At 46.3% G+C, this 23,701-nt stretch overlaps 11 protein-coding genes and 1 non-coding gene across 12 annotated transcripts; 8 read left to right on the top strand and 4 right to left on the bottom strand.

Annotated features, from left to right (window-relative positions):
• Positions 1-163: 163 nt before the first annotated feature.
• MCYG_07615 (methyltransferase-UbiE family protein) lies at positions 164-964 on the bottom strand (the record flags this gene model as incomplete). The annotated part of the gene is made up of 1 exon (XM_002843786.1): positions 164-964. One exon carries the CDS (start codon positions 962-964, stop codon positions 164-166), a length of 801 nt encoding a protein of 266 aa, XP_002843832.1.
• A 279-nt stretch (positions 965-1,243) lies between these two features.
• On the top strand, positions 1,244-2,162 carry MCYG_07614 (uncharacterized protein; the record flags this gene model as incomplete). The annotated part of the gene is made up of 3 exons (XM_002843785.1): positions 1,244-1,504; positions 1,734-1,767; positions 1,981-2,162. 3 exons carry the CDS (start codon positions 1,244-1,246, stop codon positions 2,160-2,162), a joined length of 477 nt encoding a protein of 158 aa, XP_002843831.1.
• A 570-nt stretch (positions 2,163-2,732) lies between these two features.
• MCYG_07613 (extracellular matrix protein) lies at positions 2,733-3,567 on the top strand (the record flags this gene model as incomplete). Its single annotated transcript, XM_002843784.1, has 3 exons — positions 2,733-2,879; positions 2,952-3,015; positions 3,077-3,567. The coding sequence occupies 3 exons, from the start codon at positions 2,733-2,735 to the stop codon at positions 3,565-3,567; spliced, it is 702 nt and encodes a 233-aa protein (XP_002843830.1).
• A 2,875-nt stretch (positions 3,568-6,442) lies between these two features.
• On the top strand, positions 6,443-7,299 carry MCYG_07612 (conserved hypothetical protein; the record flags this gene model as incomplete). The annotated part of the gene is made up of 3 exons (XM_002843783.1): positions 6,443-6,631; positions 6,688-7,191; positions 7,252-7,299. The coding sequence occupies 3 exons, from the start codon at positions 6,443-6,445 to the stop codon at positions 7,297-7,299; spliced, it is 741 nt and encodes a 246-aa protein (XP_002843829.1).
• Positions 7,300-7,427: 128 nt separating this feature from the next.
• MCYG_07611 (conserved hypothetical protein) lies at positions 7,428-8,201 on the bottom strand (the record flags this gene model as incomplete). Its single annotated transcript, XM_002843782.1, has 1 exon — positions 7,428-8,201. The coding sequence occupies one exon, from the start codon at positions 8,199-8,201 to the stop codon at positions 7,428-7,430; it is 774 nt and encodes a 257-aa protein (XP_002843828.1).
• An 816-nt stretch (positions 8,202-9,017) lies between these two features.
• On the bottom strand, positions 9,018-9,487 carry MCYG_07610 (uncharacterized protein; the record flags this gene model as incomplete). Its single annotated transcript, XM_002843781.1, has 3 exons — positions 9,018-9,203; positions 9,227-9,313; positions 9,344-9,487. The coding sequence occupies 3 exons, from the start codon at positions 9,485-9,487 to the stop codon at positions 9,018-9,020; spliced, it is 417 nt and encodes a 138-aa protein (XP_002843827.1).
• Positions 9,488-10,245: 758 nt separating this feature from the next.
• Positions 10,246-11,298, top strand: MCYG_07609 (conserved hypothetical protein; the record flags this gene model as incomplete). The annotated part of the gene is made up of 1 exon (XM_002843780.1): positions 10,246-11,298. The coding sequence occupies one exon, from the start codon at positions 10,246-10,248 to the stop codon at positions 11,296-11,298; it is 1,053 nt and encodes a 350-aa protein (XP_002843826.1).
• Positions 11,299-11,425: 127 nt separating this feature from the next.
• Positions 11,426-11,527, top strand: MCYG_10574. The gene has a single exon. It is a non-coding gene; the product is annotated as a tRNA-Leu (tRNA).
• A 618-nt stretch (positions 11,528-12,145) lies between these two features.
• On the top strand, positions 12,146-13,259 carry MCYG_07608 (conserved hypothetical protein; the record flags this gene model as incomplete). The annotated part of the gene is made up of 2 exons (XM_002843779.1): positions 12,146-12,377; positions 12,436-13,259. 2 exons carry the CDS (start codon positions 12,146-12,148, stop codon positions 13,257-13,259), a joined length of 1,056 nt encoding a protein of 351 aa, XP_002843825.1.
• A 1,787-nt stretch (positions 13,260-15,046) lies between these two features.
• MCYG_07607 (conserved hypothetical protein) lies at positions 15,047-18,578 on the top strand (the record flags this gene model as incomplete). Its single annotated transcript, XM_002843778.1, has 6 exons — positions 15,047-15,103; positions 15,170-15,195; positions 15,285-15,336; positions 15,401-15,502; positions 15,573-15,896; positions 15,963-18,578. 6 exons carry the CDS (start codon positions 15,047-15,049, stop codon positions 18,576-18,578), a joined length of 3,177 nt encoding a protein of 1,058 aa, XP_002843824.1.
• A 323-nt stretch (positions 18,579-18,901) lies between these two features.
• MCYG_07606 (conserved hypothetical protein) lies at positions 18,902-22,484 on the bottom strand (the record flags this gene model as incomplete). Its single annotated transcript, XM_002843777.1, has 5 exons — positions 18,902-21,403; positions 21,712-21,851; positions 21,908-22,005; positions 22,063-22,336; positions 22,403-22,484. The coding sequence occupies 5 exons, from the start codon at positions 22,482-22,484 to the stop codon at positions 18,902-18,904; spliced, it is 3,096 nt and encodes a 1,031-aa protein (XP_002843823.1).
• A 267-nt stretch (positions 22,485-22,751) lies between these two features.
• MCYG_07605 (FAS1 domain-containing protein) lies at positions 22,752-23,525 on the top strand (the record flags this gene model as incomplete). The annotated part of the gene is made up of 2 exons (XM_002843776.1): positions 22,752-23,354; positions 23,475-23,525. The coding sequence occupies 2 exons, from the start codon at positions 22,752-22,754 to the stop codon at positions 23,523-23,525; spliced, it is 654 nt and encodes a 217-aa protein (XP_002843822.1).
• Positions 23,526-23,701: the final 176 nt, after the last annotated feature.

Below are 23,701 nucleotides of genomic sequence, written 5' to 3'. Positions count from 1 at the left end.
CTTTGATAATATGTCTCACACTAGCACCATATAGGCTTCATATCTGGTGGAATAACCCGAGCCGGCTCCCTAGGTCAGCTGGGTTGTAGTCACTATAGCATGGCACATATCGTCAAGATAGAACCATGCACACGAAACAAAAAACTCACCGGATAAGTGCCGTTTATTTCCAACACAAGACTTCCCCATGCAGCACTCCAAACCACGCATCCTCATCCTCCACAAACGCCCTCCACCCCAAGGCGATTTTCTCCAAGACTTCCTGAGTCGTAAATCCTTCTTCAATTGCCGTGACCGCAAACCCAGACGACCGAGTTCTCTCTTCCATCGAGCCACCCCAGTACTTCCGTTCATCAGGGCTGCTAAAACACCATGAACCAGCACTTTTCCTGATATTCTCCGTAGGAAAGCCCGCCTCCTTTGCCCAAGTGTGAATAAGCCTTCCAGGCTCAGGATTGCCGCTTTTTTCTCGCCGCATGCGTTCCAAGAGCTCATGCCATGCGGTAATCCCCTCCGATTCAGGATACCAAGTGAACGAAGCAGACTCACGCACCGCCACGACTCCGCCTTGCTTAACCACACGCCGCATCTCCTGGAATGCACGGACTGGGTCGGCGATATGCTGTATGACCTGATGTGCGTGCACAATGTCGAAAGTGTTATCCGGGAAAGGCAGATCATGTATGTCGCCGACCCGGAAGCCGATGTTGGATACACCCTCCAGGGCGGCAAGCTCACGGGCCCCTTCTAGGGGATCAGGGACATATTCTATGCCTGTTACATGCCCACGAGGCACCTTTTTGGCGAAGTCAACTGTCATGCTACCCGGTCCGCAGCCTACGTCTAGGATTTGCATGTCTGGTTGAATGTGGGGGAGTAGGTAGCTTGCTGAGTTGGAAAGGGTCCGCCAGCTGTGGGTTTGTATAACTGAGGTGGAATGGTCTGTCGTGTAGACTTTGGCCATCTTTGCTTAGATTTTACTCTGTATTTGTATATTGGCTGTGTATATTCGGGATCTTTGGACTTCGTTAAGAAGATGAAGAAGTTCAGATGTAGAAGTTGGGAGCGTTTTATCTCCGAGGCTAAATCCGGATATGATTTATTAGTAATATAATATTATATAAGCAGAAGACATAGCCTAATATAGTTAGACTGCTTTTAACTTTCCTCATCCCGTGACGATCCGCCGCTGACTAAGAATGTTTAGTCTGGGGCATTTTTTGAACTCTTTTGAACTCCGTCGATGGAGCATTTGATGATACCGTCAAGGGGAAGCCGAAGCCGAGGGTCTCAGGTCAAGGGTTATACTAAGGGCGAATCAAACGCGACGGATCGCAAACAGTTCAAGCTAATTAATATCGGTCTTGTTGTTTCTGTTACCTCGCTGGTCGGACCAAGAAATGGCCCAGCTGGTAGGCCGCAGCTGGAGATTGCAGAAGATGTAACCGACAAGTCAACCTGGCGACTTCAGCGACTTTTCTCCGTACATATGCCATGTCTTGCCGTTGGTGGCGAGCGAGTAGCGGTGCCTGAACGACGGCTGGGTATAGAACTCGTCCGGCCTGACATGGGAGATTGACCAAGGATGAATGAGAACGGCCAGAAAAGGTACCCGGGACATATCAACCTATCTTATTGCATACGTACTCCATCCACTGAGACTGATACTATTATTATTATTATTATTATTATTATTATTATTACTGACAGCTCCGCTTGACCTCACTATCAAGCTCTTTATTAGTCTCGAGCCACCAGCCAACTCATGTACGTCGCGACTCTTCTTTTATTTCTTTTGTCCCTGTTCCGCTGACCAAGCAAAGCCATGCCTTAGAAATAAGAAAAGAAGAAGCCAGAAAAAAAAAATGAGAGAAAGAAATGAAAAGAAGCAAATATAAACAAGATCCCGCCTTGGAGCTTAGCATTGATGGCCTATAGGTCCACTCACAGAGGACAAGAATCAGGCTCACAGGCTCACAGGCCGGGCAAGGGAAAAAAAGTCACTTCTAAAGGCTTGCGCCGGTCCACGAATGAAGAGACAGGGTTGGACAGTTGAAATAGTGTGCTGCGTGGGGAAAGGTCTTCGAGGCGCCAGGAAACGTTCCTGGTTGGGTGTAGGGCTTAAAGGTGCAGGGGCAAGGGTACACGGCCAGCGTGGATAAGGGGTTCAGTCAGACGACAGTTTACCCTTCACCGTCCGCTCATCCATACACACAAACAGGTGCGGGTATAAGATACAGGCGAACAGAGTACAGACGAACGGGATAATGCGATTAAGATGAGACGGTTGCATCCGCGCCCGTACCTCTCACCACGGGGCAACAAAGAGAGATCTCTAGGTTTACAAAAGGGGAAGAAGCAGAAGCTGAACGCTGAACATGCAGAAGGAGAACTGACTGTCGACAGGGGGCCTGCGGGCGAGACTGGGCCAAGGGCAAGGTTCGCTAGTCCCCTTAGCTCGCTCCCTCCGTTCAAGAAGGCAAAAAGCAAACTCCTTCGAGATCCCTTTTTCTTCTCTCTCCTTTCCACGTATTATTTTTTTTCCCTCTTCTTCTCTCCTTATTCTTCTTCATCTCGGTTTATTAATTCGCAGTCTCGCTGTTTTCAGTCGCTCTCTACAGGCACACACTCCTTACCAAAACATCACTGTCCTTAACCCCAGATCTATACATCACTTTCGCGTCAATACTAATACCCCTTCGCCTAATTGTCTGTCTTAATACATAATCGCAATGCATTTCTTCAAGACCCTCATTGCCGGCGCGGCCCTCGTTGCCTCTGTCGTTGCCCAAGGAAAGATCTCCTTCACATCGTTCCCCAGTTCTCTGCAGGCTGGAAAGCCTTGCGAGATCACCTGGACTGGCGGCAACCCTCAGGCTGTATGTTTATATACCCATGGGACTGGAGAGATGTATAAAGATATCAATTCATATACTGACTCCCCGTTTTAGCCTGTTACCATCACTCTGCGCAAGGGTGAAAGCACCAATCTCAAGGATGTCGCCGTCTTGACCTGTAAGTTCTGGTCGGAAGTTAACGTGAAAATTTTGATACCGTTCTAACAAAGATGTATCAGCTTCTGCAACTGGTGGCAGATACACCTTCACCCCATCTACTTCTCTCGTCAACGGCCCAGACTATGCTCTTCAGATCTCCCAGGGCGGTGAAATCAACTATACCGGTCTCTTCACCATCTCTGGTGGCAACGGCACTCCATCTTCCACCTCTGCTACCACCACCTCTTCTTCCTCTGCTTATTCCGGTGAACCATCCAAGCCAGTCACCAAGCCTGTCGTCCCTTCTTCTGCTCCCAGCATGTCCATCACTCAGTCTGCCAACCACACCACCATGGTCACCAAGACCTCCTCTGGCACCGCCAGCATGGGAACCGGCACCACCTCCCACCGCAACACCACCATGGCTACTCCCACTCTCTCTCCATCCCACAGCGCAACCCTCACTCCAACCGCCACTCCTACCGGAAACGCGGCCTCTTCCTTGGCTGCCATGTCCAGCCCTCTTGCGCTGATCATGGCCGCTCTCGCTGCTTTTGCTTACCTTAACTAAGCTCGCACGCTGATCATGGGATGGAACTGCTTTTTTTTTTCTTTATTTGATATTGATTCGATTGATGTGCTTACTTAACTTCTAACCTTTGTGCCCACCTCTTCTTGCATGGCCGGCTCTTCACGATGTGATTTGATTGACTGATTGATTGATCCTTGAAAAACCTCTTATGCCAGTATTTTTTTCTTCTTCACTGAATACTCTTCTCCTTAACTTTAATACCTTTTCCCACCCTTTCTTCTCCCGGCGGAAAGGCTAATACCTCCCGCCTTTGTTGTTTTGTTCTTCATTTGCGACGGAGTTTGATCGATGACGGATGTACATAGCGGAACGAGACAGGACAAAGGACTCAACCACAACTACCACAGATTAGTACCGTACGTACGTAGTTCTACATACGTACTCTACGCTGCATTTACCATGCTACCCTAACAAGCTGTTATCTCTTTTTTCATCTACCTTGTCTCAAATACCTGAGTTCTCTCTCTTTGACCCGCTCTATGCAACCCCATCTATCAATTTCATGTCTTGATCTGATCCCATCGCCAATCTCGTATTTTTCATTTTGCCTCTTTCGTGTTTTCCTTGCCTGTGCTATGGGCATTGCTTATGCGTAGGGCATGCAATAAGGGCATGAGCGCGCCGAATAGGCCCATGGACTCGTTTCTTCTTTTCTTTCCCCAGATTTTCTTATCGTTTCTATTGAACTCTGTCATCTCCACGATGCTGTTATTGGGTGGCGATGTTGGACGAAGGTGGAGAGATCGAGGACAGTCAGAAAGACATATGTAGACGACGTGCAATATACATATGGGGTATGTGTACATATCTGATATCTGACGCTCAGATAGAAGGCATCTGGGCTCGAAAGACACAACACAGGATAGACGCTAACATCGAAATCCTCATGATCAGCCTTCGTGCCTGAGCTTTCTTACATCGGGCTGTAAGCAGATATCTACCTAGTGGCGTAAATATGGAGTTGCAGGGCAGCATTGACATCACCATCACCTCTGGGATTGATCTCACTAGAAATATAGACATCCTGACGCCGTCATTACTTGCTGACCTCTTTGACCGGTCTTGCCACAAGATTGGCCATGTTGCCGCCAGTCAATATATCCCGGCAAACCATAGGATCAGCGCGATTGATAGAGATCGACGCGGGAAGAATGGAGCTTCTACTCTATGATTTCGAGATCTGAAACTATGCAACTTACTCTTTACATGCTAGATAGAGTTGAATGGTGGCTTGTAGACTATAGAGTAGCTCCCCCACGGATGTTGACCAAGCTCCATATATACAATATTCAGTTGACTTCAATTTATGTAATATATCGCTACCAGAGCGCCTGCGTCTGACCAACGGCATGGACAAAATTCCCACCATTCTACTAAGCTGTGTCTAAGAAAGAGAGAGTTGTCAGTAGAGAGATAACTGGTATTGGCGTATCAAAGGGCTATGTTCATATTATTACTGCCTAATAATGCCATCCCCCAAGACCACAAAGTCAGCAATGGTTCATAACACAGTTGTCATGCTGCTCTTTGGCCATGCATGACCCCTATGTCAGCGATTACAAAGACCTATAACGGAATGCACCTTTACATTTTTGGTCCTTGGAGAATATGAACCAAAACAATGAGGACGTCAATAAATCGAATCTACACCCACAAGATACCGGGAGCGAAGCAAAAATTCAACCGTCAGTGACCCAGGAGAGTACTCTTATCACGTATATATATGCAGTTCCAGAGCAGTTATTATCATTACTATCAACGAGTAAGTTATATGGTGTTTATATATTCCCCCATAAAACAATCATAATAATAATGGGAACCGTTCTATGAAGTTTGCTGCAAGTTACTTCCTACCAAACCTCTATTGCCATCCTTCTCTTTGTGGTGGCCTTTCTTCACTCTCAACTTGCCCTTTGCAAAATGTCTTTGCCACACAGTTCCTAGATCGGCAGTTAGTTCCAAAACGGCATGGCCATACCGTAAGACCCTCCTGGGAACCTCTATCTCCCCGATCACCTATCGAAGAACCCCCATACCTCCCTCTGTCCCTCGCTCTCTCTGGCCCGGGTCCTCTGACGCTCTTCAGATCCGAGTTCTAGGAATAGGAATGACTCAACTTGGAGTGGTGCGACTTTCCACATAACCGCGGAGTCTTTTCAGGCGAAGGAAGCCAACGTTCTACTCTTTCGTAGCGACAGACTTCATATATACCCCAACCTAAGCAAAAAAAGAAAAAGACTTCACCAATCACAGGCCTTTAAAATGCTCACTCATGTTGGATGACTAACGCAATGACTAAGCATTACTCTTTGACCGCAGGGGACAAAAAGGTCTGTGATGTGTTCGAGTCAAAGCGGAGTGGATGACATAATCCAACAATAACATTTGACATTCTCGGGGGCTATATGCGTCACGTGATGATATGAAGCCTCAACAGCGCAGCCAAGGTGATGCCTCGGAGACCGGACGAATGCAGGAATGGGTGATATATAGGCCTAAAATGAATGGTGATGATGATGATGGACGTAAGGTCCAGCAGGCATAAACGGTCTATATATACATGTATGTGGGAGTGCCGAATGCGGCCAATCGACCAAGCGATATGAGCAGGGGGGTGGCGAGTGCCTAATCAAACGGCCTCGAAACACTTGTACATCGACTCGAAGCGCGGAGGAACGAATGGGAACTACCTAACTTCCAGACACGGTTTTGCCTTTATCCCATTGTTTGGTGTTTGGATATATAATTATAAGAGTCGAGGACTGCTAAAAGCTAGCATTAAAGGACTTAACTACGGCAATAACAGCGACTTCAGTTCCAACTTCTCACTATTACTTCCTTATAACCGCCTTCTATGTCTAACTTTAACTGTCTGCCTCTTGGCCCGGAGGGTACCATCTATGAGAAGGAGAAAGGATTCGACGACAAGTTCAGTATCGAGATAGACTCTACGAAGATACAATATATCAAAGAGCTGAAGAGATCGGAGGCCTCATCGATATTCCATGTTAAATACGGTGGCAAACCTCGTGTCCTCAAAGTTGTATGTACCCATAACTACATCATATGTCTATCTACCCAGTTTCTGACGAGGTCCAGTTCCACAACAACGAAGACCCAGGGTATGCGGACGATGGAGTCCGTGACTTGAATCGAGCTCGGTGTGAAATCCGAGCCTACTGCCGCCTCAAACAATTTGGCCTATGTGACCAGGGCTATGTGCCTCAGTTTTATGGATACACACTGTGTTTGGACCCGGCCGGCCATACCCCTCATCTGGATGCTTTTAAGCGCGACGCCGGCCTTCCAAGTGCTATTCTGATAGAATACTTACCGGATCCATCGCCTTTGACCTGCGTCAACTATAGCAAAGAGAGAATGGCCAAGGCAGTTGAGGGTATCAAACAAATTCATTCAGCCTTGATTGAGCACAACGACTATTATCCTAAGAATATTGTGATTATTCCCGGGGACCCCGAAAGAGTCATGTGGATAGATTTCGATGTTGCCATTACTTATCCTGACAGCACCTACATTGGAGACAAGCAGCGTGGCTGGATTGACAATGAAACCCAGTGCGTTGAGGGCTTCGGGTTGAAGCTTGTTTGTTCCCCTAGGCAATCTTCGTTGCTCATTAATGGACACTGACGGATATTTTTACAGGCAGAGGATCAGAGACAGGGTCTCCCACCGAACACAAAATATTACTAGGGTTGTTCTTCGGTATGTGCATATACCACAGAGGAGGGGGAGGGGTTAGGTAGAGATTAGAGAGGAGCGAAAGAGCTTTATAATTTCAGGCTACTTTATTTCTGCACGTTCTTGCAATGTACTGTATTCTATGGAAGCCGCCAGTCATGATCCGCGGCGCTCAACATACCAAGATACCAAAGCCCAAGCAGAATTGTCAAACGTCCAGGCCCTGCTGTTTCCCATGGTATGGCCCGTGCTACCAACAGGTTGCCATTTGCATCGAGTCTCTTGATAGGGACCAATTCAGTATCAGTTAGAACAAAGCCATAACGTGCGTTGTGCTGTTTCATGTAAAAGTTGACCTGTGATAGAACCTGACGGTACTCCGTGCGATCTTCCGGCACCTCTGATGTTGCCAAGTCAGACCCCCATTTCCATGACACCTTCAAGTCTCCCGGACAGCGATTCGGAGAGGTGTTGGGCGTACTACTGGCTCGAAAAAAGGCGATATCTGGTCTGAACTGATTGATAATCTGCGCCGCATCACCTATGTCAACTGTGATGGAAGTTAAATGCAAATCGGCGAGTTGTGGTTCAAGGTGCTGGAAACCAGCTCGCAGTGCACGGCGTAATCGAGATTGAATATATATATTAAAACGGACTGCGAACATCGGCTCAGTGTTTATAGGCTGCGGAGGAGAGTTTGGCATTGGTTCGCTCGCAATTTGTGCTTGTTGAAGCATGGCTCCGTGACGCTGGATAATATGGACGTAGGTGAATTCGGGCCATTCACCAACACTGTTGATCTGCCTCCAGTTATATTGGTCATTTGTCGTGTTAGGCGTTTTCTTCGTGTTTCCAGTAGGAAGGCCTGGAGGTGCCACCATCAAATAGTCCAGGAGGCTTTGAGTGTTTGCCATGGTTGCTTTCTGCACTATAAATTCATGACGAGAAGGTATAATGTCCTCGGTGGGAGACCACAGTATTTATCAACCCAGCCGATGCAAGAAACAACTCTGGCTACACCTGGCATTCCTTGGGTGACCGCTTTGAATCTTCCTACACAATGCTTAGAGAGAAAGCCTGCAGAGAACCAATCGTTTGACACAAATATATGTTGGTTGTATCAGCGTTATATACCCCTGCTAGTTTAGCCCCTTTCTATGAACTAATAGACTGGTGGCATGTGTGGGCTGGGTTGTGACAGCCCATGCATAGTCGTGTTTATGCCCTTGATCCACGCTCAAACCCCCGTTAGTTATCGCATGGATACTGACTTGCTGGTGATATATACGGGTGCATATACCCAACAGTTCCTATTGGGTATTAGGCCTTTTTGTCCCTTGTGGTCCAGCGGATAGTATCTAGCCAATAATATAATATCAGAATCTGCCATTAGGCTAAAAAGTCGAGCCCGCACCAATTGGTGGTAGAGAGACTGGTTATATTTGACATATGAGTACAAACGGAGCCTCAAGCCACGCTTGACAAGTCGACTCTTCGCGCTCAAATGCCAGTATGATTCATAATGGGGGATATGAAAGTAGTGATAACTCGATTGTTCAAAGAGGGACAAAGGAGAGATGTCCTCGCCAACGATGGTGAATAACGTACGGAATATTACTAATGTAATACAGTGACTAGGCAGACAAAAAGGATGGCAATTGTTTTGCAAAAGACAGCAATTAGGTGATTGCCAATTCAACTGGGCATATATCCATGGCCCGGATATCTCCTCAGATGACGTTTCCCATCTGAAGCCAGCTAGATGACATGTTTTGTGACTTAACGACAGTGTAGATATGTTGCTGAAGCATAAGGAATAAACCGAAATCCGCCCGTCGAGAACACAGTACGGTATGAACTAGGCCAGAGGCACAAGTAGAATCATCCTCTAGCGGCAGACACACTTGGCCCCGATCCTATTGCATGGACACACTCTCACCGGCCTCGTGCAGTGGCATCCGTTCTTGGAGCATTTCCCATAGCATCTCTGCTCCCGTTCGGCGATGTTAGTACGGCAAACCATGGCCTATTGATAACCACGCAAGGAAAGCCATACCTTTCTGGCAGTAAGTTCATTCCCTTCGTCGACTGCAGACATTTCACGATCAGCGAGATCAATGGCTTCGCTGACTTCAGGGATAGTGGTAGCAAGGATAGGTGCTGCCAGGAAGGTTGCAAGAAGGACGAGGTTGAACTTCATTTTGACGACTTGGGTATATATATCTCTTGTTTCTCCTGATGATGTTGTCCAATGGAATTCTTTGAGCCAGATGGTAAAGAGGGTGATAGACGATGCATTTTTATATCCGATGTTAGGCCAGATATAAGACTGCGATTTATCATAATTCTTTCCCCTCTTCCTTCAGCGTAACTTATGGTAACCAGATGAGCTAGAGGACAGTATCATCTGTGTGCGTGTGGTACCAGCTTGAGTCGTGTCAGGTCATACCAGAAGGATTCAGATATTGATCTGTCCTCCCCTACTTTGGAGCTTCATCACCGGCTATCTTCACTTTGGAAGCAGTAGAAAATGGCCAACAGAACATCCAATCCTTTGGTACAACTTGAAAACCTCATATCAGACTAATGAGTATCTACCAATTGACCCATAGAAGACCAAATACACCTGCGGGTACCTCGTGCTGGTATAAGTTGTAGATGGGTATATGGATATTAGTGTCTTTATAATTAATGATCCAACGTCTGGCTGGATAGTCTCACTCAACGTCCATCACTCAAATCAAAAGTACCTTTCACCTCGTTGGTTCGATTCGTCTGCTACTGAAAGACTACATCTACTCTTACTCGCCAGCTGCTTCTGCAGTGTAACTCACAACGTCACAAAAGGCCACTATCGAGGGAAACAGTCCCCCAGCGAGACTGAGCAACCGCAAGACCAGACAAACACCTAAAATTGAGCGATCTTCCACATCTCAACCATCCTATTCCATATCAAACATGGACTGTCCTGGCGGCACCTGTGCCCTGCCCGATCTCACCCGGGAGCAGAAGCGTAAAGAGTACGAAACTGACCCAACCAACGCGCAAGAGATATGGGAAAACCTCCGCAATACCATCGGCGGGATCGGAAGAGGGTATTTCAACGACGACTTCACCACGGCCGAGATAGAGGAGCAGCTGCACGATCTCTGGGACGAGCTCATCCACGCAGCGAAGATCATGCCAGCCACCAGTTCTGAACTCGACCGGCTTGTCACTCTAGTTGCGGAAACCCGTGCATTGGGGATCTTCGCCCAAAATAAAGCAGACAGAGATGCAGCACTCGTATCCGGCCCCGCAGCCCCAGAGCGGGATGAAGTGACACTGCCTAATGGACAGCAACTGTGGATCGATCTCCCTTACCTGGCTCAGGAGGTGACGGACTCATGGACTGCAGATTCAATGGGCTTTACACCAGCTGAGCGTGAGAGCGTTGCCGTGTGGACAGCAAAGCTATGTGCTACGGGTATCTGCTCGGAGGATCTCAGCCGCTGTGCGCTGTGGTTATTCAAGCAGACCCTCGAAACCGACAGACCCCTCACGGAGGAGGAGCAAGGTAACAAGGCTCGTCCTACCATCCATGACCTTTTACCCGCGTGCCTTGCCTGGCTGAAGCACAGCAACACCAAGCTGGTCAAGCTCTCACAGGAGAATTACACCGCAACATCCTCGTCTGGAGGCAATACCAACGATAGCATAATTACGCCCGGTGACCTTGCTGTAAAGGCGGGTGTAACGCAGCCTGGCTTCACTATTGGGCGCTGGCTCTTCTGGAGACAGCGATTCAAGGATCTATATCGATCCGCGGTTCCGCCTGTCGTCAAGCTGGCTCGATCTTGCTTCGACGCTGCCATTTTCTCGGGCATGGACGTTGGGCTAACTGTTCCAGGGGAGAGGGCCTACCTGAATAGACTGTTTGAGGCACTTGACAAGGAGGTGGAGGCCAGAGAGTTCAAGGAATGCATCGACGCAAATGACATTGACATCGACATGGACTGGGACAGGGAGTAGCCTTGGTATCTTTCTAAATTATATTCATTCTCTTAAAGTAGTTGTCTCACTCTTAGTATCTTATATCTAAATGTAACCTCCTGTTCTACTACTTGACAAACGCCACCCTAGTACGCCCAAGTAAAATGGGAGATTGGCCGAGTGGTTATGGCGTCAGGTTTAGGCTTACATAATCGTATTTCTTACCCTGATTTCTTTTGATTCGCGCGTTCGAATCGCGCATCTCTCAACATTCTTTTTTTCTTTCAGATATGACACATCTGCTGACTCATCTTGCTGACATCATCATTATTTTCAGCTTTGGGAAATTTATTTTTGGTTCGATCTTATCGGCAAGACGACCAGCTTGATATTTGTTACGATAGCAACCGCCGGCTAAGCCACGTCCATGACCTTTGCTCTCGTCCTGTGGAGGGAGAGAGAGAGAGAGCCAACAGGAGGCATCGGGAAAGGGATATCCGGCCGTTTGCCTGACCAATTCACCAACGCATACCCTCTCTTTGAGACGTTTCTGGCCGCGCATATACGGCGCCAACACATCAGACAGCCTGTCCGTCCTCTCCCCAATTCAAACAGTAAGACGCATTATAAGCAGCCTGATCTGACAATGAATAAGCACTGCAGTTATTTCCAACCCTCGTTTGACCGAAAATAAGACAGCGTAATCTCAACTTGGCCAGCGGTACTACACTGATCTCTTCCAACACCCTCTTCGTTCCCGAACTTTCATTATTTATCACCTTCAACAAGCCAATTCCCTTCAATCCATCAATCAGACAAACACGCTCTTCCTCGGCCATCTCCGCGGTAGTGAACAATGAGACAACCTATCCAGAAGATCAGAAATATGCTTCATTTCCGCAAACCAATCGCTAACTCTACCGTCATTATTGTTAAAGCTCCGACCTCAGCATCGGTTTCCGCATCAGCTTCTATTTCTACCTCCACTGCTGAATCGCCGCCGCAAGTAATTCTCCCTGACGTCGAGACGGACCTGAACATGCATTCGCCCAACCTTCTTTATGACAATCCTCACTCGGACGGCGCCGATGGGGTCGCCAGGAGAGATGAGCCTATCAGTATGTCCTACATGTTATAACATTCGAGTCGATGGGTGGATGGCTAACCGATTAATAGTTACCTCCATACCTCCTCCTACTAACGGCGACTCGATGCTCAACTCGACATCGCCTACAGAATGGTCTTCTGCCATTGGCCACGCCATGACCGGTAAATCCGGCAGAGTCATCCACAATCTCCAGGAACAGATAACCCGCCTCACCCGCGAATGCAATCTCCACCGAACCCGCGCCGAAGAAGCCCAGCGCATGAACGAAATACTAAAACAACAACTACAAACCGTTACAGACCGACTGCGCAACTCCGAACAGTCCCACGAAGCCAGCCTGATAACCATTGCACGTAAGGACAGAAAGATAGAAGACCTCAAATCCGAAACACAGAGCGAGAAGAACCGACGTCTAAAGGCCGAAAACGATGCATTGGAGACTACTCAGCTCGCTGAACAACAGCGTGAGGAACACCAGCGTGCCTTTGCGGAGGCGCAGGAGGTTGCCCAACGATCACAATGTCAATACGATGCTCTCTCACAGGCCCGACTACGCGATAGAAACGAGTTTCAATCCCGTTTCAGCATGTTCCGAAAGGACTTTGACGAGCTAATTAAGCGAGAGCAGGAGCGCCAAAACCAGTTGACTCGACTAGATGTCATAATCGAACAAAAGGACCGCGAGATCCGGGCTGCTCGCGATCGGACGGAACGAGTCACCACGTTATATGAAGAATATAAAACAAGGAGTGACGATACGCTAAGACAACTGGTAGAAAAGAGCCGGCGGAACGATCGTGACGTCGACGCGGTGCTGAGAGACGCCAGAGAAGCTACCGATAAGATGAAGTGGGTGGTCAACGTCAAGCAAAACGTCAAAGGTGCTAGATGATTGCTCCTCCCCCCTTTTTTTTACCACGATCGGCCCATCCTTTTCTCGGTCAAATCTTACCTTGGGATTTTGACGTGTATATCAGTTCCGCTGGATCGGATTCCTCTTCTCCCTAATTTTCTTTTTCATTTCGCTTCAATTTTGCATTTCCGAGATGGCGGAGTTCGGAGTTGGACCGGATCTTCCATCATGACCACTGGACGCGGATCTTATTATTTGGCCCTTGGCCGACTTTGGTGTTTCATTTCAAGCCCTTCCCGGCAACCGATCCTTGCATTCTACGGCCTGTTAGAGCGACTGCATACGGTTCTCCCGTCCAGGATAATAAAAAGTCTACTGGCACTGCGTTATTGTGTTCACCTCACTACCCGACTTCAACTATACTTTTCAGCCACAAGCTCTTACTTCTTTGTTTCCTTTTCGAACCTTCTATACGAATATATTTTTGGTGGTGATGGGGAAAAAGCACGAAAAAGGCAACATAGACTAACCAATGGGGAGGATGTCTGAGTTTTACAATGTTTATTCTTCATTCGATTCTACGTTTTCAAGGCAGAGTGCATGGCAGGGCATGGGCAGGTCGGGGCAAATATGCGAGGATATCCCTTTTTTCTCTTGTTCTTTATTTACATTTCTCTTCACATCTGATTTACTAGATGATGACTATTTGGTAGCATCGCCAGGCTTCTTTGATTTGAATGCAGGTAGATAGCACTGCTTATTTAATTCTTAATATTATATTATTCTTTAGGTATTCATACTATGGGTGCAGTCTGGTGGTGTCCCTGGTCCCTTATTGTGTTATACGAAGTGTTCCATGGGTCCAGCCAATCACCCTAAATTTAAACGTTGACTTTAATTCAACTTCACTTGACTTCATATCAATATCTTATAGACAACATCTACACTGCTTAAGTATTATTGATTATTCTACATACTATTACTTAATTCTGCCATCATGGCAGATACCATAATGGATCTCAGCGGCGTGGCTACAAGTATATCCGTGAATATACCTATTCTATGGCCTACTGGCCTACTGTGCTGTTCCCCTGGGTGACAGGTATCTATCCCACCTTGTAATGGTAACCATCTACTATTATAAAGACTTGAGACTGTCTTCAGATTCACTACAAGTCTTTGAAGATACTTGAATGGTATTTCATTCACAGCAGTGATATTATCTTATAGTGACGTGAGACGTTCCACCAACAAAGTGAAGTAACATCTTCTACAGCCACTTCTTCCCTCTCTTCTCTTCATCTTATATCTTCTCCCTCATTTTCTCTTCTTAATCTCTCTTTCTTCCTCCTTCTTACTGTTTATTTCTTCTTTGCTCCTGCAACGTGTTTTACCTGCAAACTCCCGCTCCTGCTTCTTTATCGCTGCAACGTCCAAAGGCAAACAAGCAACATAGTAAGTAAAGCAGAAACCTCATCTTTTCCTTCTCTCCATCTCAACTTATGTGGCATGCCGTCTTCTTTATTCTGGATATGTGAATGCTGACAATTCACTGGCTTCTGCCAGATTTGTTTCTCTTTTACTCTGTTCCCCCCTTCAATAGGAGGAAGCCTGGAAAGCTGATACTCTGGCTTCTGGCTTCCAGTATCAATATCTGTCCCGTTGCTGTTTCATCTCTCGAGAGACTGTGGTCTTTTCCCTGTCTCCTTTGATAGCTTTAAGGCTAGGTTTCTGCTGGCAGAAGTACGAAGTACATCTCAACCATAAAAGCAGATTGAACGTGGATTATTTTTGCTTCGAAACGAGCCTAAAAGACGCGTTTCATAATGTCTTCGCGTTACAGACTAACTGTTGCATCCATCTGGAAGCTTGAAACCGATGGCGTAAGTCATAGCTCCTATCACCTCTCGCTTAGGAAGAGATTGCTGACATACACCAACTTCATATAGATTGACGAGGTGACGAAATTCTTCAAGTGAGATAATCCCTATATACACGTACACCCATTTTACTTACTTTCGTTTGGCTGCTTAGAGAGCGCGCGTTATTAATCTTAGCATGTAGGAGTATACCCCATGGTTCAGACGGCTTCTGCAAGTACGAATCAGTAGACGACGTGAGTGCATGATCCACGGATATATTTCATTGTCAGTGTATATCTAACAAGTAATGAAAACCAGGTATTTTCCATCGATAACTGCAGCCCTTCTCTTTCAGCATCAGCAGTGGCCGAATTCCTCGTCGAGTTTGTTGACAGAGAAAAAGAACATGATCTGCTCGAAGTTAGTTTTTGCCCCACAAAAATTGAACCTGCCAGTCATTCAGGCCGCCTAATTTATTATAAATGTATAGAAACCCAAAATTACCCGTCTTTCTGTACCATCTAGCCCCGAGGTAGAAGGTGGTGATGCAGACTCCGTCGATGATCAACTCATTGAACAGGTTCCGAACCCTGAGGCTGTAAAACTTCCGGTGGTGGTCAAGTACTGGCAAGGGGACGATGATGCTATTGAATGTTTTGTCAAGGCTCCTCGGTCACTACTTACTGCTGTGACCCAAGCAACTGGGGCACAGGTAGACATTGAGGCAAGTAACAAGAGGATTAGGGTTACCAGCATGGAGCTATGGCAGGCCGACAATGCAATGGAAAGACTCTCGAACCTCCAGATGTGTTTGGTAAGTGTGTGTCTACTTACTAGGTTGACATTATACTCCCAGTATTCTGACATGTTAATACTATAGTCTCTTATGGTATCACCTCAAGTTGCGAACATCCTCCATATAGGCGGTGCGACGGACTTCAGGCTCAGAATTATACCATACAAATCCTTAAATGACATTGCCATGAGGCGTATCTTGGTCGATGGCCCTGAGTCGAAATTGATAAACCATCTCCACGACATGTTCGTTACGGTTATGGAGATTGTTGACCAGGAGTCTCGGGAGCTAAAGGTCTCTAAGAACATTGCCGCACCACCTCGATTGGCGGAGCAACGAAAAGGGCGAGCTCGTGCCTGGGACAATTTCGAATTTCAGCAGATTGGGGATGCCTCGCTACTTCCTAACCTCCCGCCAGTTTCCAAGGAAGATACAGCACTGAAGTCGGCCACGCCAATAAAGGATGACTCTGCACAAGAGGAAGTAATCGATAATCACCCTTGGCTTAGCCAGGAGAAAGCTTTCTTCGTTAACAGGTGGGTCAAGGAAGGCGTACAAGCTGGTGCAGTAGGGACAAATGGCTCTGAACCAAACAGCACTTTCCCCCCTGAACCTTCTGCTGAAGTTACAGGTGTCCCCAAGCTGCCTGCTGTACTAAAGAGACGGCAACCTCTACCTCCCGGAAACATTCAAGGGGCGCCAAAAGTTCAGCAGCCTGCTATTGAAAACATTGCTTGTCAGAGAACCCCTAAACCTATTGAACAGCCAGCGACTCCCCCCTCCCCTCCTGTGAGCGTTATGCCGTCTTCATTCAATGCAGCCGCCTATGGTCATCCAAAAAAATCTCCTCCGCGCCGACCAGCAAACAGAGCACCAATTCCGTATCAGCGACCACGGGGATATGGGCGAAAGTTGCCAACCCTCATAGATACCTCCATAACTGGGACTGAATCTGTTGCTTCCCCCATGCAACAGATTTCATTTACTCAAACATTGGTTCCATCACAACTTACTCTCCAACCTAGATCAACATTGTCTACGGTACATTGTTCAGTCTCTACGACTCCTACGGCTAACGAAGCCTCTTTTACCCAAGAGCGACTTAATGACGAAAATAGAGATCCTACGAGTAATTTTGAAACAAATGAAGAAAGACTCCGAAAATTAAAACTCTCGACCAAAGAATCATCTACTATTTTTGAACACCGTGGACTCAAAATCGTCGATGGGGAAGAAGCTACGAGAGTCTTTCACCGCACTATGGGGCAAGGAACATCAGCCGCATCATCAGCCGCTAATTGCGAGACAAAAGCCGAACAAAGGGCGAGGAAGCAAGCCGCACTTTTGGATGCTTGGGGTCCAACCCCTGCAGCACCTCCATGCAAACCGGTCCAAGCTCCCGAGCCTAGTCAATGGAAAAAGGCACAGCTTGCCAAGGAGGATGCTATAGATGCAAAAAGCATCAAAGATCTCTTTGGCTGTCTTAAGCCTGTCCTAGATGCTGTCCAATACTTTACTGGCACTGTAACCGTGGAAATTCAATTGGGCCTGATTCTCACCAACTCAGTTCCAAAACTTCATACACAACGGACGCTCGACCTCAAAGTCTGGAACCCTCTCTTTCGGCCACGGCATGGTTTACCCGGCCTAACTACGGTGTTCAACAATTTTTTGACGACTTCTGGGGCAGATGTCGATTATTTCTTCCAGCTTAGTGACGAGAATAGCCCTGATACCTTTTATTTTGAGCCAGAGCCTGAAAGTCGCAGGGTCTTCTACGAGTTTTATTGTCAAACAAAGGATAATGATAATATCGTTATTGTTGTTAATGAGGATGGGGCTGTTGGTGTCAACAGGCCAGATGTTGTCCTAGGGGCCACTAATATTCATTTTCCTCTGAATATTTGGGATCTCCGAGCTACAATCAAGGGGTCTCAAGAATACTCGGCTGCACCTGAGAGTGAAATTTTGAAGACCGTGAAGTGCATGGTTGACAACCTATATATTCCCCCAAATCGATCTAGAGTCATCATATTCACCCGTGTCCCGGAGGACAGTGCACTTCGGGTCACCAAGATCTTGATGAGACGAACTACTCGTCACAAGTACGTCGGCAAGTATATACTTGATAGATCTGAATCCAACTGCGAACAGCCTGTGTTCCTCCAAGTTACCGAAATGCAGAGATTGATTTCTGGTAACACACCAGCAGATAAAAACGTCATCCGTGTACGTTCCATTAGCTCTGAAGAAATGGTTGACGAATCTCGCCTTTGGTTTGAGGCGTCTATCGTCAGCCCCGCTATTGATGAAGTTCTTAAGGCAAATAAGAACCTCACTGTCGGGGAACGTGTAGATTCATGGTGCCCTGATGACTTACTGGGCATTGAATCCCATTTAGGCGGAAACATCACTGAAACGGGCCGATCAGATGAATTTTTGACAGCCGCCGAGCGAGCAGTTGGGTCAGCTGGAATTGGTAGCCTCTTCCGTGTTGCAAGAAAGGTAGTAGAAAAGATTGATGCTATCGGTTGGGCTAACCATACGCCAGCCACTTTTATCCAGGACAAATACCCATCTCCTTTGACTTCTGCTGGAACCGGCCCCATTGCTGCACCTCAGACAGAGGGTGGTAAAGACAAAGTTGTTGAGGCAAAGAGTGTCGCTCCGACGCAAGGTGCTAAATGTCCGTACTGGTGATTAGCCAATTTTCCTCTATCATTCCTACCACCTAGAGTAAAATAAATAGATTTTATTCAGCAATAAATCTAGCTTACTTCTTTCAGACGTGATAGTGCTGCCTAGACAAAGGTATTTACGTGAAATATTTCTTACTAGTATTTAGCATTTTACATACTACTATTAACTATATTTAATTAAAAGATTTGACCACAGGGTATGTAAGCTTTTAAATATATTCAAAATTCTAACTGTTATAAGCTTGGCTTTTGATCAGTTTTAACATGGCAACAATTGGGCAGGCGATACAGACAACCAGATTAATATACCCAGGATTACTCCCCCTAACTATCGTCGTTCTCCGCTTCGTCTTCAACGTTTCTTAACCAAGCTGCTCGCGCATCAACTGCAGCTTTACGCACTTCCCGCTTTGGATCGTCCAATACATACAGCAAAGACCTCAGAACAGTCCTCTTCAGTCGTAACAGAGGGGATACTGTAGTAAGCTGCCTCTTGATCTCACTTTCAGCCGTCTGCCCAACAGGGTGATTCGCAAGCAGGAATAGACATTGGAGCGCCTGGACTCGCACTTTCGCGGGATTATTGAGGTTACCCATCTCATATTTCTTCAATGATGATAACTGTGGAGCTTTCTTGATATGTAGGTCAGCTTCAGTATTATTGTGTATTGCTGCCGTCCTCAAAAGGCGGGTAACGAGATCCTCCACGTAGCCGATTTCGTGTATAACTTGTACCCCATTTTCATGGATTACAATGGCTAATGTTTTGAGTGTGGCGGACTTGATGTTGCTGTTAGTCGTAGGTGATGGCTGGGTGGACGAGGTGTCGTCGGTGGGGTTGAGGTCAAGGGTTTGGAGTAAAAGTGGTAAAAGGGTTGGTAATTTTGTCATTACCAGTGATGAGGGTATAGTTGATAAGAGGCCGGATAGCGCAGTTAGGTATGATTCTTTAGAGTGGGATTTTCTGGATGGTGACGATTCATCATGCGCAGCTGCGGAAGTATTCGCTTCATGAACTCGAGCTGAGATTAAAGGAGTAACTGTGGTGAATACTCTTTGCTTGGCAAGAAGGCGAATGGTAGCTCCATTTTTAGCATTGAGTATACCATCTTCTGCAAGAATGATACCGAATCCCTTAGCACAGAGGTCACTTGTCTTTGGGTCAGGAGAATCCAAGAGATCCAAGAGAGAGGTTAAAATCTGAGTTGTTGATGGTGCCAAGCGAAGAATCAGGGCTTTAGATAACCAGAAAATCACCCGAATAGCTTGTTGGGATAACCCCTGAGTAGACGATGTAGATGGTATGAGCAAGAACAGGATGTCAGAGGCACTTTGCACTTCTTCTTTAGAGAGAAACTTGTTCGCTAGAAGCGCAACATGACGGACTAGAGATAACTGAATCGAAGGGTCGGATTCCTCGGATACCGCAGCATTTATGGTTTTTTGTAAGAGGGGTTCTATACTCGGGCTGGCATATGGTAGTGGCGAAATATCCTTTGGCAAGGCAGCAAGGATATAAGTTGAAACGATTATCATTTGTTTTTGCAGAGTCGTAGGGTCATCTGAGAAGAGTGCAGGTGTGAACTCTTCTTCAGTCGTATATAATGCATATACATTATTACACACTTCATTCTGAGTTTCTCGTGGTAATGACCCGACAATAAGGTTGCAAAGCCTTCCTAGGGTATCAAGAACACGAGGGTGATTTAAAGCCGAGCCACCCTTATTAGATGCTATTGCAATGCGACTAGTCAGGGACTGAACAATCCTCTCGTAGTAGAAGCTCAAGTTTGAGTCACTTTCTAGGTCCCGACGATGCTCCATTGCATACAAAATCGTTGTCAATATGGCAGCGGTGTATGTCGGAGAACCCTCATTAGTGGAGTTAGTAACGACGTCCAGCTTGCTTAGCAGCCGCCTGACAAGCGTATTAAAAACTTCCTTTTCGGTGCTTATCCGCGCTAGGATATCAAGGGAATAGAGATATGACTCTTCCGCCCCAGTATCAGTATCCGGTAGAGTAGATAATAAGGTGGGGAAGGTGATATCAATGATAAGTTGTGGTTTATTCTTCGAAATCTCCGCAAGAGCAAGGACGGTCTTCTTGCGTAACTCATCCTGCGCAAAAGTTTGCCCCTGAAGAAGGATGTCATCAAAGTACTGCACAAACAGGCCAATCTCATTATCTTGGAGGAAGCTCGGTAGAATAGAAAGCTCCACGAGACCTTTCAAGGCTGATAACCTGAATGAGGTTTCATCTTTAGCAAAACCCATCAAGGATTTACTAAATATTTCTGTGAGGCTATCTTTATATGATATAAGCGGGTTTGTAGCGCCGGAATCAGCAGCGGCAGTGGTCCAAGTTCCGAAGACGGTGACAGCCGATTTAAAGAGTTCAACGAAAGTTTCTAGAATCTCTCGTTGCTTTGATATACTGTCGGCATTCTGGTAAATGTCAATTAACTGACGAATAACACCTTCGGCGATCAATGTGAATGATGAGGCGGATGCGGATGATAGTGAGCTCAAGATTTGTCGTGCCGGTTTTGCCTGTTTCTGTAATGGTTCTCTTAATTGATCAATACATTCATTTGTAACTGGCTTTAAGAATTGAGCTAGCGGTGACTTTTTGGCGCCATTCGCTGATGTTATAGGCAGCCTAGAGGCCAGAGCATGTAGCACTCGTAGTGATTCAGCAGGAAGAACATCATCTTGAGCATTTAGTATCTCAAATTTAAGGCAATCCCAAATAGTTATTGAATACCGCGTTATGGTGGAGGGACCGTAAGATTCAACACATCCATTCAGCGCTCTCAAAGCGTCTCGCTAGCCAAATATTAGTATCTGAATAAACAAAAGAATGGACGGGTCAAATTACCTTTACATTGGCTGATGTTGAATCTAGTTTATCCAACAACGCTGGAAAAGCGTGAGGGGCAAAAAGGGGTGTGGATGTTATACAAGCTTGCAATCTGTCTTTTAAGTCCTGTGCGGTTACTCCGTATGGGTCGTTGGGAGGTGGTCTAAAGGTGATAGGAAAGTAGTTATAAGCGGCGTCAAACAGTTCCTTCAAATATTTGACAACGTCAATCAATTTCATCCAACAATCATTAATTCCAAAAAGATGAGCTTACCTGAGTATGCCCTAATATATCCCACTCCATCATCACTACTCTAAGAATGGAAAATACAACCATAAGATTGCGAGGATCTCGCTCTCCGCTTACGAGATCCACGATTCCGATAAGTGACTCATCATTCATATCGCGTATCGCTATAAACCATCAGTCTAGCTCCAGTTTGCAGTGGTACACGGGTAAAACTAGGTACCTCCTCGGTTCTTATTCATCAATTCGTTTAAAAGATGGAGAACTTGCAATCTCTGCGACTGTGGACGGCCTCGGAATTCAGTGGAGTGTTGGTAGATGCTATAACTACAGTCAACAGCTTGGCTACCAGTAGATATGCACACCCAATAGACTTACGCTCGAAACGTATCCTGCGCCATAGTTTTATCGAATCGATGCATGGCGTGGAGAGTACGCAAACCGGTGATGGCACCACCATCTTCGATCCGGGCACAAAAGAATGTCGTCAAAACTTGAATTTGCTGTCGGCTAAGGAACTTCTCCGGTAAAGCCTTTATGACCGCTGTTAAGTATGATACAGCTTTTCCACGTATACTAGCATCTTCATCGTTTATATACTCGCCCAAAGACTTCACAATTTCTATAAGTGTTGTCTGCTTGCTCTCAAGTTCTAGTTTTCAGAATCCGGCAAATTAGCTAGGTACAAAACGATAAGAGCTTCACACATAGAACTCACTTGACGCAACAACACTAGCTATCCGAATTGCTTCTTCTCGGTTCTTTTCAACCTCCAGCATAAATTCCCGCAGCTCAGCCATCTTGCTAGCCGCCTATCTCCATTCCTTTTTCAACTCTTCATATAACGAAGTTCATACTTTTTTTCTGCTTTGTGGTTTATCTTTTAACTTATCGATAAGATCACGTGAAACAATCCCCACGATCTATTCACGTGATCAAGACCTGCTGACGTCATATGAAACTGCAGGTTTAATGGCGACGGCGAGGACGTTGAGGATTGATTCCCTGCCATACGAAAACACAGGATGAAACTGGTGATAATGTGTTCTTAAATTCTGCTATTCGCTATGAAGCTCGTCGCTCTCTCTACTCTTCTTCTGTTGACATCCTTGTTCGCAGTATCCCTTTCACACTGGAACCCACCCATTCTATCAAGAAGGCGACTCCTCCCACGAGACTACAGGAGCCCAAAGAACCTCGATAGAGAGCGGAATAATATCGATAGACTCAACTGGAGCCCTCCTGAAGATCCCGACGCTATCCCGCACTTTGTTATGCCTCCGTCTAAACAGGATGTTGGGGGTGGTGTCCGCGTATCAGATATCCTAGGGAAGACTCGAGAAGTCAACGTGTTCGCTTCCATGACGCGAGATGATGAGAACGTCTCCAACCGTTTGGAGAATGATAGCAAGGATACCATAGTCCTGGCCCCTAATAATGTTGCTATCCAGGGTCTCTCTCATAAGCCGTGGGAAAACCCTAGTGAATATGCAACCTTTGGGGTACAAGAGGCGTATGAGGGCGAGTCAGGGAAGAAACGAGCAAACAAAAATTTGGAGAAATTTGTTGCGGCACATTTGATACCCCAAGGATCGTGGGAAGCTGGGAAAGAAGTTCAAACTCTGGGAGGAGGGAAGATATTCTGGGAAGAGAAGGACGGGAAGAAATATGTAAGTTCCGAATTTATATATATATATATATATATATATGGTTAAATAACCACTAAATGGGTACTAACTGTTGAGTAGATCCATCCTGGCAACATTGAGGTCGACGACATAGTCTCACAGGTCTCCAACGGTGAAGTTTGGGTTATCAACGGAGTTATCAACTACCTGTAAAGCAGTGAAATTTGTATGTGAATACTATAGCAAGTATGGGTATATATGGGGGATCTAGGTAATACTATTTCGGTGGTGCATGGGAATAAGTATATAGTCGTGGTATAAATTCAAGTTCCTTTTGACAATATACACGCCCCTGAATATATGATTTTTTAAGAGTCTAACCTGACGAC

This window comes from Microsporum canis, genomic scaffold (genome assembly GCF_000151145.1).
Source record: "Microsporum canis CBS 113480 supercont1.7 genomic scaffold, whole genome shotgun sequence".
NCBI lineage: Eukaryota > Fungi > Ascomycota > Eurotiomycetes > Onygenales > Arthrodermataceae > Microsporum > Microsporum canis.
The sequence above is the reverse complement of the archived record's forward strand: the minus strand, read 5'-3'. Positions and strand labels throughout refer to the sequence as shown.